This window comes from Penaeus vannamei, chromosome 2, assembly GCF_042767895.1.
Source record: "Penaeus vannamei isolate JL-2024 chromosome 2, ASM4276789v1, whole genome shotgun sequence".
Lineage (NCBI taxonomy): Eukaryota > Metazoa > Arthropoda > Malacostraca > Decapoda > Penaeidae > Penaeus > Penaeus vannamei.
Window position 1 is genome coordinate 7,114,767 of NC_091550.1, and position 15,000 is coordinate 7,129,766.

At 34.7% G+C, this 15,000-nt stretch overlaps 1 protein-coding gene across 1 annotated transcript in view; it reads left to right on the forward strand.

Moving 5' to 3' along the window:
• Paf-AHalpha (Platelet-activating factor acetylhydrolase alpha) overlaps positions 1-12,440 on the forward strand; it is a 14,412-nt gene extending 1,972 nt beyond the window's left edge. The window contains exons 3-6 of the mRNA XM_027381331.2: positions 6,237-6,443; positions 7,635-7,757; positions 8,662-8,763; positions 8,976-12,440. Coding sequence (XP_027237132.1) covers positions 6,237-6,443; positions 7,635-7,757; positions 8,662-8,763; positions 8,976-9,209 — 666 coding nt within the window. The 3' untranslated portion in view covers positions 9,210-12,440. The remainder of the gene's footprint in view (positions 1-6,236; positions 6,444-7,634; positions 7,758-8,661; positions 8,764-8,975) is intronic.
• The last annotated feature ends 2,560 nt before the right edge of the window (positions 12,441-15,000 follow it).

Consider the following 15,000-nt stretch of genomic DNA (forward strand, 5'->3'; position numbering starts at 1 on the left):
TGTAGATAAGTGTTGCATAGGCTTAGGATAGCACCTAATTTAAAGGTATTTACCAGTTGAACCATATTCATTGTGACAAATGTAGAAAAGGTATGAATGAGAAAGATATCTTCACAATACAAGAGATGTATTTGACTGGTTTCGATTATGTCTGCATCAGAAATACATTAATTTCAACAAAAATATTCTCAAAACTAGTTACATACTTCTCTTTTTTTGTGAAGACATTCATTTTCATTCATACGTTTTTTACATATTTACCAATTTTTCAGTTTTAGACCTAACTATACAAATCAGTATTGAATGCCAGAAACTAAATCTAACCAATTTTACTCCAGTTAGAAACATAGATTTAAAACTGTGGGAATTTTTAGGGATGGCCACTTCTAACTGCTAGTACTGTAACAGCCATTTAGTTCAGAAAATGAGACTATAAGATTAAATCATGATTGTGAGGGGTAGGATTTGCATTTAAAGTAATATGACATCATTAAAAATCTCCCAGTGTCTGGGATTTCTTGCCATGATGTGGCAGAACATCACCCACTACCAATAGATTAATGAATAAAAACAAAGCATTACAAATTGCAATTACACACTGCTGTTACTGTCACTTGTTGACTCAGGTCAGGCTTGGGAGGCACTTCCTAAAAGGGCAATGAAAACTATTGAGAACAGAATATTTTTCAAAGGTAAATGATCAAATTACTCCCTTTGTGGCATAGCTAGGCCTCTGTAACTAGTAATTACTGGTTGCAGCTAACAAAGATTGATGATGATTATGAATATTATCTTTACTTATTCCATCATTTGTTCCTTCAGATATGCTTCCAAAGTATAAATTCATTATCTTAATATGATACTATAATCTTCTTTCATTAGTGTTATACAGTAAACAAAGTCCAGCTCCTTTTAAGAGGCATGTGATAAAACACAAAATTAATTATTTGTATCGTCATCATCTGGCTTGCTCCTCCTTTGCACAGCTGTCATTAGCATAACTGGTATCTCGTTGTATTATTTATTCTGTACCTTTGCATATCGGGTCAGTACAGGAAACTGTTATGTGATATCTGGATAAGGAGAGGAAGAGTCGTTGGATAAAGTCTGCTTTGTGAGCAGAAAGAATAGGTTAGCTAAAGTTTATGATCATGGTAATATCGACAGAATGATCATAGTATGGGTTTTTGCAGCAATATGTTTAAGTGATTTAATAATGATTTTAAGGTTCAGAATAACAAATTTAAGTAAAGCTGTAAAATTGAAGGGAATTACGGAAGTAATGGTGATTTTGTTACTGTTCTTATTATGTGATTTGACTGTTAGTTATTTAGAATTAGAATAAGCAAAAAAATGGGGCATACTTTACACCAGAATAATTGGTTATTTTAGTGAAATTAGCTTTCTAAGGTCAAAGAATGCATGGTCAAGGTATAATTATTCACACAAGATATCTAGAATACATATCTGTAACAAGAGAGATTTTTATGCCCTCCAGAAATTGTTTGCTGACTTTGAGGTATTTTTAATGCATACGCAATGGGACCTCCCAGTTCCATACTGAACTATTTGCCTTAGTTCACCCTAGTTACCAAGGGAAGAATAAGAAGCATAGGAAGCATAAAATAACCCAAACTCTATACTCTTAGATGTGGCATAAGCAATAGTTTAAGTAATGAGTAAGAAATAATAAAGTAGACATATATAAACTTAGCGCTGGCCTGACCCACATGATCAGTAATCAAACCAGCATCTAGTACATTATCAAGCAATTGGCTTTTGCCGACAACTGACCTATTTGGCTTAAATGTCAGCTAGAACATGTGCTTGTGAGAATATATTCTAGCAATGATACTGTTCTTACAATTTTAGATATTTATATCTGCTAGCAAGAAAGAATAATTATAAGATATAGCAAATGGATAGTGATATGTTGTCAACAATCATATCAGTAAAAAAAAAGAAAAAAAAAATATATATATATATAAAAATTTTCCCCTTAATTGATAAGCCTAGAAATGGAAAAACTAATTAAAAGTAAAGTGAATAACTAATGGCTTCCTTTGGTCTCTGCTACAATTTTATTTTTCCAGAAGCTTCGAGACAATACTCGTATTCTAGTCTTTACTGCCATTGATATAGCCAGAAATATCCAGTCTGTGTTCTTATTGCAGTCACTACCTCAATTAGGAATGCAAGAGTAGGGGCAAGATATGAAGGTTTTCTGTGATGTCCCAGGAAGTACTTTGTGAAGATGACATGGGGAAAAGGGACAGGATCCAGATATTCAGTGACATTAAAGTCAAAAGGGACAAAACTGATAGGACACTGTTTCCTACTTTTATCATTCTTGTAAATAGGAGAATACTATATACATATTCCATAGATTACAGATGTAAATCACAGCTATCCAGGATCATGCAAATAAAATATAAGAGGCAAAGACAATAGCTCAGTGGTAATATGCAGGTGATCCACATTTACACCCAGCTCAGAGTGCGAGGTTTCAACTGATTGGTTTCGAATATTCCTTCTTCAGAAGATATATTCGTGATGAAAACGCTACTATTTCTATTATGTATGGGACATAAGGGTTAGTTCCCCATTTGTTTAATGCAGTCACAGTCCGGGTTAGCTCAGCAAAGTGAATAAAGGAGGTTGTGTATAGTGACATCATGTGCCCACAAATGCTTGTACTTGTCCCTTTGTTCAGTCACTCACTGGTGAGCTTTGGATCTGTAAATATATGCATATATATATTCTAATGCAGAAAAAAAACACAAATTTATTGATAACTCATCCTAAAAGCTTGCATTTTGATATAAGTTTTTGAAATATAAATATTTTGAAGGTTTATCTTTACCTTAGGTGCTCTTACCCAAAAGTTCTACCTTAGAAATGATGCCGTAAATATGAGAGAAAAGCAAGCTTCGTCCAAAGAGCAGATGGCTAGGGAATGGTCATGATGCTATGCCATTACCTGTTTTTTTCACAAACAGCCATGGCATGTACGTACATGTCACCCACAGCGAAAGGGTTAAAAGAACTAATATTTTATCATATCCTTTATCTGCTGTAGTACGTTAGTATGTAAGTTTTTTTTTATCTTGTATGTTGAGAAAGGAAAAGATAGAAATGGGGATAGAGATAGAGCTGGATATAGAGATTTAGCTTATTTATCCTCCTAGGAAAGATATAGAATGATGGATAGCCTATTATAATTGCTGTAGTTACATTGCGAACTTATATCAAGAGCCATATAATAAGTGACATGGGTTTGTAGTGTATAGTATTATATATATAATTACTATGTAATAGATTAATAATCATTGTTAGTGTAGTCATATAACCAAATTCATTAGTATTATTACATTCTATAACCACATTTTTCCAACCACCGAAAGACTTGTTTTGTACTCTAGACTACATGCTATTGGTCCTCGTGCAACAAGAAACATTCATGATGAAAAGAACCCCTTTTCTTCTTTCTGAACTTCATGGTTGACTGTAGCTTCATTATGCAATATAGATGTAGCAGTAGGATGTTTTTTCAAAGGGTCATTGAAAGGCCTAAGGGTGCATTGAAGCACAGTTTATAGTATTTTACAGTAGTCTGTATAGTGCTTGTCATGAGGAATATTTTACATCACAGTTAATGTTATATTGGGCATTTATTTCATCATAGTTATGTTATATTGGGCATTTATTACATCATTGTTAATGTTATTTTGAGACTTTATTTGATTATAGTTAATGTTATATTTGGTATTGATTTCATCATAGTTAATGTTATATTGGATATTTATTATATTTTACATGATTATGTTAGTCACCTCTAAACCCCCGTGACTTTCCTACAAGGTCTCTTGTTCTAGCTCAGCCAGATGTTAATGACATGACATCATCATCTACCTGTGGTAGGATGTATAGGATTTTTCTAAATGCTAGTATTATTGATAGATATGAAAGAAAACTTTATGTACTATTTGCCTAAAATTATAGTATAGGATACCATTCTTTTCCCTTCTATGACAGATATTAAATTTCATTAATTTAGGTTTGGACATTTGGACTGACACTTGTTTTCCAGCTGTCAGAGAATATAGTTACCAAACAGTGGGGTAATTGCACTATATATCTCCTACTGTTTTTGTTTTTTGTTAATGTTACAGAAGCTGTAAAGGTAATTTGCTCCAGTTTATTACCTCTAGTAATTGGTATATGAATGGGGGAAACGTGAGAAGATAATTTTGTTCATAAGTTTGATAGATGTTATGGCACTGTTCAGTTGGTGTATTGTAAATGTATCAGTCAATGAATGAATTAGATTATATATGATTTTGATTAATTATGATTTTATAGTTACATCAGTCACTGTAGCATTCTATAATTCAGTCTAGGTGCATAAGCTTATATGCCTTTTCCGTGATAGCACAATAAAACTTGATCACCTATTTCCAGTCCATTGTACCCCACATTGTTCAGTAGGATTTATAGTTGATGGTGTCCTCTTTATTTAACCCACTAGTGCCGATATACATTGAAGCCGGAAATAATAGTTTCCAGGTGGCTTCAAAATTGGCGCGCATGGCTGGCCCTCAAATCTGCCTGTGACGGAATTGGAGCACAAGCTCAGATCCAGCGTCACATTGGCAGGCCGCTCTGCAATGTTTATTTTTCCGGGTGTTACATATGTGGGATACCCATCGTAAATGGGTTAAAGTGATTGTTCATGGTACATTTATTAGTATCACGGTAGCAATGCTGGGACAGTTACCCTTTTCATATTATCAAGAACTAAAGAGTATGCTCAAAACTATTGATTCATATCCTTCCCATAACATGTATTAAAGAGTTAGCATCGGAAATACAAAAGCTTCTTTTCTGCTTGAAGATTTACACAGAAATCACAAAACAAAGAACTTTCAGAGCAGTGAAGAACAATGGTTATTAAATAAAATGCAAATAGTGCTACATTATTAATAACTATTGTATGCTTTACTAGCCTCAAGTGTAGTGAACTTATGCGAGTAATTACCAGTTACTCTTACTTTGTTCTCTTTTGGATATTAAAAATGGGAAAGTTTTTAAACATGTGTAGGTTCATCAATTATTGCTTTGTGTATTTGGATTGACTCTTCCTTTGTAAAGTTAGCTGTCAGGTGATCTTAACTATAAAAACATGAATGATATGTCTGTCTGACACTATTATAGGTTATTGTCATTGTGTTCCATGCTCTCTCTCAAGGACTAGTTATTCATATTATTACACAGATGAGAATGTTGATTTGTACTCATTAGACTGCTTATTCAAAATGCTTGAAAATGGAAGTCTGTTCGGGTTTTGAAACCATTTTCTTAGCTTTTATCTTTTTTTTTTGTGTGTGGAGTGTTTTTTTCTGCCACTATAACATGGAAAGATTTTTTTTTTTTGTCATTCATAATGTTAGGTTATTTTGTTTTTTATAGTTTCATTTCTGACATGTTAGCTAATGATCTCAAGTTTAACAATAAATTTCAGCAGTAATGTGGTTTGTCCTTCATATTTGATGAAGGGAAGGCAGTTTTGAAGACTGTACAGATTGATTCTTTTCTAATATTTACCTGAACCATAGGTAGCAGATGTTACCTTTGTGATTCCATCTGATTGTAAACTAAGAACTGGGGCTTATGAAAGATCTTCACACGCTCTGTTAATTGGAGTTATTTCTGAGAAGGAAGTATGGAACCTTGAATTAGTGGTTTTATGCAGAAATGCTGTAATGAATGAATTAGCTTCTTCTTCCAAAATGCAGTACAAGTACTATTTTACTGAAATATGAGCTGAAGATGAGCAAATTGCATTTCATAAATCCGGGACTGGGATTTTTTATTATTATTATTATTTTTATTAACTAATTTATTTATTTATTTATTTATTTTTACACATTGGATACCTCTGCAACTATTCATAATCATCAGTACAGTATGTCTGACAGTGCTTATTTACCGTCTATTTACAGTACAATACAGTTATAGATGAAAGGGATATATTGAAGAGCATTATTTTTGAGGTTGCTAATGTTTCTTTGGTTTATAGAATTATATAATTAGTAAAGGGAAGAAAGCTTTCTTACAGGATTTATGTTTTTTTAATGTAAGATCAGTGACAAGTAGATGCTGTTATAGAGTAATAGGTAAAGAGAATGGAAAAAGGATATTAGAATTTCATTAACAACCTTTTTTTTTTTCTACAGCACAATCGGTTTGTGTCTCAAGCACGCGAGAGTGAGCCAGATGTCGTTTTTGTCGGGGATTCATTAGTGGCAAATCTTCAGTCTACGGACCTGTGGGAGAAGTGGTTCGCCCCTATGCACAGCCTCAACTTCGGCATTGGTGGGGACCAGACACAGCATGTCCTCTGGCGTCTGAAAAATGGCGAGCTTGAATTCATAAGACCTAAGGTAAGACAGGTTGGTTGCAAGATTTCACTTCATAATTCATTGCCATGCTTATTGAAATGTTTAGTATTTTATTATATTTTGTCCATGAGTTTAAAAAAGCATTTCTCAAATAGCAGTGCAATGCTCACCGAGCATTAAAATCTAGTGTGCAGTAGCAATAAGATTCTTACATCATTTCGAATTCTGTGTTATATAGAAGCAAAACTGATGTTCTGGCATGTCAGAATTTTACTCTGTAATATTTAAAAGTAATAATTATTAGTAATAGAATGGCAAGTTACATATTTTGTATCATTAAAAAAAAAACACTTTCCTCTGATTGTATTATTTCTAGTGCAAAAAGCTTGTTTTTTGGGCTTGAAGGGAAAAATATAGATATTGATGATAAAGAAAAGACAAGTTACTAAGAAATTAAACTCTATTCAGAATGAGGGACGATTAGTAGCCATTTAAAATCAAGCCTGAAAGTAATCATACAGCAAAATTTATTAAAATGTGAAAAGGTAGAAAACTATTGCAGACTTTCTTGTATCTCTTTCAGCTGATAGATGATCTATAATTCAAAGCATAATGTATAACTGTTTTTATTTCATAGTGAGATATTCCCAACAAAGAAAGCACATGTTATGACAGTTTTGTGAACTTTAGAAAACATTATTTCTTGCACTTCTTTTGGGTAATTGGTTTAAAGATAGCATACACAGTGAAGTCTAGATAATTTTTTAATCTTCCTTATGAACAACAACAAAATGATAGCTAAGATAAAGATGAAAATAATAATCTTTAAGGCTTACTGTTTGTTTTTAGTGAAATGTCTCTTCAGGAAGTGTTGGGATTTGGATGTGTAAACGGCATTAGTCAAAATTCAGTGTAAAGTCAATCTGAAATAAGTTTACGTGAAAGAGAGGATGAAGAGACGAAAAAGGAAAAAAGCCTGGCTTTTTCAGATTTATAAAGGTTCTGGAAAAGAAATAAGGGGCTGTATATTCGCCTCTGTCACTGCATTACCAATACAGAGTCAGCTTGAAATTTTCCTAAATGAATTTCAAGTCCCCTACATGATCAACCTTCATGTATTTTATTAACTTTCTTGTAACGTCAAGCTATATTTGGGCTCAGGTAGCATTTATGCATTTAAGGTATCGGTATTAAAACCTTTTACAAATTCCCATTTTCTTATATCCATTACAGGCTGTTGTGGTCTTAGTTGGTACAAATAACCATGGGCATTCTGCTCAAGAAGTTGCAGGTGGCATCACAGAAATTTGTCACACAATACGAGATAAGCAGCCTAAATCATATATTATCGTTTTGGTAAGTAAATGGGTATTGTTAGTGTTGTCTTCTTTCTTTGCTCTTCTTTATTTGTTTTTGTTCTTCATTTTTCTTTCATTTCATATCTCCTCTTATTCTCCTCTCTTCTTCCCATATTCCTATTGCCTCTTACTCTCCTCTCATCTTCCTATCCCCTCCTTCTCTCCTCTCATCTTCTCATCTCCCTCCTATTCTTATTGTCCTCAAATCTTCTTATCTCCCTCCCCCTCTTACTCTCCTCTCATCTTCTCATCTTTCTACCCCCTCCTCTCCCCTCATTTCCTCTCCCCCCTCTTCTCCTCTTTCCTTCTCATCTTCCTCCTAATCTTATTCTCCTCTCATCTTCTTATCTCTCTCCCTACCTCTCTTACTCTCCTCTCATCTTTTCATCTTCCTATTCCTTCCTATTCTCCTCTCATCTTCTCATCTTCCTACCCCCTCCTCTCCTCTCATCTCCCTATCCCCTCCTATTCTCCTCTCATGATCTCATCTGCCTCCTATTCTTATTCTCCTCTCATCTTCTCATCTTCCTATCCCCTCCAACTTTCCTCCCTTCTTCTCATCTTCCTATCCCCTCCTCTCCTCTCATCTTCTCATCACCTTCTCCATCTTCTTCTCATCTCATCTCATTCTTCCCCTTCTTCCTCTCTGTAGCATTTTATGTGGGTGTTATTATTATTATTATTATTTATTTATTTTTATTTTATTTTTTTCATTCTAATTTCTAGTATCTTCAGTTTCTTTTCTCCTTAAAAGAAATTTATATGTAGTTGATTGATGTTATTCTTTTATTTACATCAAGATTTGAGTAAAATTTCCAATGTGAGTGATACTATATATGTACAGTGAGTTGAGAAACATTGGAAAGCATTCACCCGAGCCCGGCTTGTATTTTCTTATTCAGACATTACTTCCACGGGGAGAAAAACCCAACCCCTTGCGCGAGAAGAATAGGCAGATCAACGAGCTAATGAAGGAGGCAGTGCGGGACATTGATTTATGTCAGGTAAGGGAACTATTAGATTATTTGATGTACTCTATACATGTATTATTCTATATCCCTCTAACTACTCATTAGCTTTTGCAGACTTGAGGAATACTTATTGATAAAGTCTAGGCTAATGTATGGTTGTGTTATTTATGGGAGTACATCCTAATATACGATTTAATGCATTGATTATGAACCCAAGCTTTAAGTATTTTTGTCTTGTCCTATAGGTGGTAAACATCGATCGAGACTTGGTCATGCAGGATGGGAGTATAGATCACCGTGATATGTATGACTATTTGCACTTAACTTGGCAAGGTTATCGCCGTGCTTTTGAGCCAGTCTTCGAGTTGTTAACACAGCTGCTGCATGAGAACGACAAGGTGATTTTGAATGATGCAACGCTGGCATCGCCTGCATCCGACAACCCCCCTTCGGACAACCCAAGTCCCTGTGCTGAGTAGCCTCCCTGAACTTCGAAAAAATATGCACAGCTCACTATCACGACCACTCTGGCAGCAGATAGTCTCAACCATGACACCATGTGCTTGTGACACCCCGGACCAACATTTTGTGCTCGCGTGGAAACACTTATCAACACTTGGAGAGGAAATAACTTGAGATTTTGAAGTCCATTACCCTAAAGATCGTATGTAACATCTTGTCCAGGGCGCTGTTGAAGCAAGCATCTTGTATGACACAGTTGGTGAAACTGAAGGTTGGAATTCAAATATAAACAGCCATTTTCTAGCCATATTTCTTCTGTAGTTATCTTGTGGATTCATATTATTTATTTGAAACTTAGCCTTGTATTCTTACTACCTCAGACCATCTTGCATGACTCAGAGTGATTTGACATCTCTCTCAATCAGCTTCTCTTTAAAATACAGTGTACGAATACAGTGTATGGTTGCATCCTATAATTTTATACTAAACCTAAAGACCACTGAAGAAATATATATTTAGTAGTACAATGTTTCATTCCATATTTGTGCAAAATGAGTAAATGGTTGTTTTATATAAAAGAAAACATACAGCTCCCCACACATGTGGGAAAGATATGGAAACCAGTGATACAATATTTTTTAGTTGGGAGCAATTCATTATTTTACTTGATATCATAATTAGATAGTATGATGTTCTTTAATAATGATTATGATTAATTTTTTCAAAGAACTAATCACCTTTTTATCAGTTCTATTGATTTTCTAAGAAAGTTTATTTTACTCTAAGTGTAACACTATTTTAAGGAGGACTGTTAACACTGACCTATATCAAGAAAAACCTGGCAAGATTTCGTTATATTTCAGCTTTTTTATGGACTTGGGAAAGAAAATTAAAGGGATGGACATAAGTAACATCACTGAACATGATAGTGTACGCTTTTAAGTGTGACAGTTGAAATCTTACCATTCACAAGGGCTTGCATAGTCCTGACTGCAGTCAGCAGGCAAATACCTTTAAATGAACAATGCATTCCTATGAACCAAAGTCTAGAACAGAGGGACTTGCTAAGCCTGTTCTTGTGATAATTTTAAGTGATCGTATTTTCAGTATATAAAATCTTTTGTTACTGATAATGTTAAGTTGTACATCTGCACTTTTCTTTTTAGTTGTAAATGCACATGCAAATTGTTTGGAAAGTACAGTAAATTTCAGTATGGTTTTGGTGCACCCAAAGCAATAGGAGTGTTGCTGATTGTAATATTTTGTCAGCTATTTATAGGCATTGGTACAAATAAGCAAATGTGCATTTGCATTATCTTCTATACTCATTATTTATATATTTTCAGTAATACGTTTTGGCAGATAGGGCATAATATATGTATCCATTGAGGGTGCTGAGTCTAGTCCCAGTGATTTTTTTTTCTTTTTTAGATTGGATCATATATATATTTAAATGACATGGTACCCTGTGATCAGTGTTGGAGGCCTTTGAGCTGTCCATCATGCTGCATTCAGAAATATCTACTTTTGTGCTACTACTTGTAGCCTTGCAACATAGCCAGTTTTGAGTGTATGCTTTGGAACACAATAAAAGATTCGTTTTGCATTTCTTGCTGAATCAGGTCATTTTGGTTTCATGACTTTATACAAGAAAAATATATATTTCCGATTTTGAGAACTGATGATACTCCCATGCTGCCCAACATAAATTCTTTTTTTCTTTTTTTATAGATTTATTATTGGTTGTGGAGCAATCACTGCAAAGGTTGCAAAATATACGACTTCATTATTAGGCAGAAAAAAAGATTTGCTTCTTTGAAATGGTCTATCTTCACTGCTGGATCAGGCAAAGCTTTTGTTACAATTCATCCTAGTTTGCTTAATCTTTTTACTCTAAAGAAAGCTAACCAAACTAGTGTAATGACAGACAAGCACATAAAGGTAGCTATGCATGATGCTACCAATCCTGTCAGCCTGGATTTTGGATTGGGTGCCTTTTTCCTCAACTTTCCACCTTTGTACTAATAGTTGCATACAGTGACATTGCAGCACCAAAGAATGTTTGACATGAGTAAGAATCATTGCCAGTAATGGTCTTAGAACTGGAAGATTGATATAGTTTGAGTAGTTCTATTATGGATAGATTTAAATTTTTGCTGAAGTTAAAAAAGTTAGTTTGTGAGTTTAGAATGTGAGTATTTGAATTAGGCTGTATGTAACTCAGTGGAATGGGTCATTTTATTTCCCGCTTTGGACATCGATGCAAAAATATGTTCAAGTGAGCTTCCCTTTGCTTATATGATGAATCTCATAAGCTTATCACTGTCCAGCTTTGGGCATTTCCAGGATATAGTTTATCCATGTGTCATGCTTTCCACATATTTAAGCTTATTGCAAGTAGTGATTGTGTACAGTTATTCACTATTGTCTTGGCAAAAGAGTGTAAAGTTCTTAATGAAGGTGATCCCTGGATTTGCTCATTTGGCATACGACAAGTCAGTTTCATTCATTAGAACTTCGAGCAAATGGATTGATTTCATGTTCCACAAGGTCATCCTATTTCTAAGGTACTTCATAAGCAACTAAAACTTTGAGAGAAAAAGGTCTCAAAGTGGTTATACACCAAAGAATTCTTGTAGGTCATGGCTAAAAACAAAGACTTGAATATTTGGTTGTTGGCTAATACAAAAAGGCACCTAATATGAAGTTTTCCCAGTTGTATAAATGACAGTATGATTGCTGTTAGATTATATTTTTTGTAAAAATGTGTACCATAGGAATGGGAGGAAATGCCTAGTTGAATATTGCCTTTTAATTCAAGAAAATGTTTGGGCTTCTGTTATAACAGAATGGATGCTATTGCTGTTTTCTTTAGTTATATAAAGAATTTATCAAATTGGTAAAAATGTAATACTTATTGTATTTTCTTGTTGGCGGTTCTGCAGTTATATTTCCTTTTGCAGTTCACAGCAAATTTAGGGCCTCTGCATTATTACATAGATCATCACAATGATGTTAATTGTACCCCCACACAAATAGTAACACCACTGATATGGAAATCTGCTGCAGCTATGTGTGTGAAGCATAGTGGTCCAATGTACGTGTGCCTGGGTCAGAGTAATGCCTTTTTAAATGTATTTCTCTGTGATATGAGGAACCTTTTAAACTGGTGGCAATGTGGCAGCTCTTGGTGGCTAAGGCTATCGTGCACCTGTCTGTTTCATGTATGATTAAATTATGATAAAGTTTGTTTTTGTTTTCCTGCTCCATGTGGTAAGGATACAAAGTTTTCAGGGTATACAATTATAATAGAGACTGTATTTACCTTTTTTATGCATATGCTATATAGTACTGACCAGGGGATTTTTATTTTAATCAATTTTGATATGATTGGGGTTGTACTTCCTTTCAACATTTTAAAAAGTACACATAAGAAATTTAAAATACCACATTTCAGAATTTTAAGTATAAATCCAGTGTAAAGTATTATTGAAACCATTATACGAAATCACGGGAGTGACAGCCATAAACTTTATTACACAATATACAAAGCTTTTCCTGTTAACGCATAGAAAACTAACGAAAGGAGTGAACAAGACAGAAGACAACAAAATATGCGAGATCCTCTTTTTATTACTTCTTTACACTTACGCGGTCACCCACTTCATTCATTACAGGAGGAGGAAAACAACGAACGTGTTACTGTGAGTAGCTGCAGGCGCGGTAGTCGGCATTTGCAGCTCAGGTTTTACTTTACTCTAATTTGTCTCGTTAAGCTGTTAGCGTGTTAGCTTTAATGCAATAAAGATTATGATTACATGTGTCTCTGGGTGTATTTGTGAAGCCTAAGAAGAGGGAAAATATGTCATCTTATACATAAACATTTTTTATTTAAATGTGACTGTGAGCGCATACTTACTGTATATAAATACCCATTGTTTTCAAGTCGTGTGTGTATGCTCGTGTTGTGCGAGTTGGTGTATGGAAATGCATGTATGGATACCTACAAACACACACACACACACACACACACACACACACACACACACACACACACACACACACACACACACACACACACATATATATATATATATATATATATATATATATATATATATATATATATATATATATATATATATATATATGACACGTTTACACACACACACGTGTGTGTGATATATGAATGAATATGTATGTGTGTGTGCATGCGTGGTAGTGTGTTCTCACGTATGTGTTTATATACATATATTCATTTATGCTTCCCGTCTGTATTTTTAGCGTTCCGGCTGAAGTCGTTCTCCTGGGAGTGTCACGTTCCAGCGCATAGGCGGATGAACGTCATGCATTTGCTTGGGTAGATTCACTGTTAGAAAACGTTCGATGTTGAGTTCTGTTACGTGCATATTTATACACGCGAAAGTTTTCCTTGTCAATGTAGATATACGTGGATGTTCTTTCGTTTAGTGTTGTTTTTTTAATATATTCGTCGTGGTGAGGTTAAAATACGTCCATTACGTGTGAACTGGGATACGGGTCCCAGAAGTTGAAGACGTTATTTTCTATCCCTCGCGTTTTACCAAAATGTTTCGTATTTCTGAGTGGGATCAGAACACGACAAGAATCGATTACAGAAGTTTTATTTTTTGCTGTCGGAATACTTCCTGTTCTGTAAAGCAGTAAAAGACTTATTTTTTGTACATTATGCTCATTCTTCGTAAGATAAAGTTCTGTAAGTCAAGGAAATGGAAGTATAGGAGATACAGCCAGAACTGCTTGTGCGTTGAGAGACTAGGAATTCGGTAAATATTCTTTGCTGCAACTTTCAGAGACGTAACTTTACATATCCAAAGTATCGTAACTTCCGTACATATTTCTTGATATTTAGGTTATTTCACTTGGGTTTTTAGTTAGTTTTAAAAACTGGTTTATTATACTAAGCTTTCCCGCATACAATTTTAGCCCACCGGGGACTGTAGATAAGGAGGTTTTGCTATTTTTTTCAGTTTAGTGAAAATATATAAAGGTCTCGTTTGACACACAGTCCATGAGGAGTATACAAATATAAACTGGCATTCATTTCATTATATAAAGAATGCATATATGCTTATAATTATATCAGGTAGCCAACCAAAGAAATTCCATAGTTTAAAGCCCACTGTACAGGTGTGAGCTGTATTTAAAACAGATCCCAAATCAATTAGAAAAATTATAGATTCTTTTTATATGTGCTTCTCCAGCGCACTAATTCATTTTGTTAAACCATTACTTGTATCTACAATTAATACTATTATCTGGGGTTTGGCGAATGCTAGTGAACGGAACCCTAAAGTCACGTTTATTTAGGTCACCTACGCCTAGCGACCGATAGCGGGACCTTGGTAAGTACTTCCGCCACTAGATGTCTCTCCATACATCCTGTTCGGCTGCATTATGTGTCATTATAGTTTTTTCTCGATTTTATCAGGTGAAGATTAATTCCCTTGAGAAATCTGACGTCCCATAACAATTATGGATGGTTAAAAAAGGGGGGATTTTATGCAGAGTTGCAAATAAGCAAACGTATGAGGGACGAGAGAGAGAGAGACAGACAGACAGACAGACAGACAGACAGACAGAGACAGAGACAGACAGACAGAGAGCAGAGCCCGAAAACAGATCAAAAGAGAGAGAGAGAGAGAGAGAGAGAGAGAGAGAGAGAGAGAGAGAGAGAGAGAGCAGAGCCCGAAAAAAAAGCGAGAGAGAGAAAACAGAGCCAGAAAGAAAACGAGAGAAAACAGAGACAGGCAGAGAACAGAGCCAATA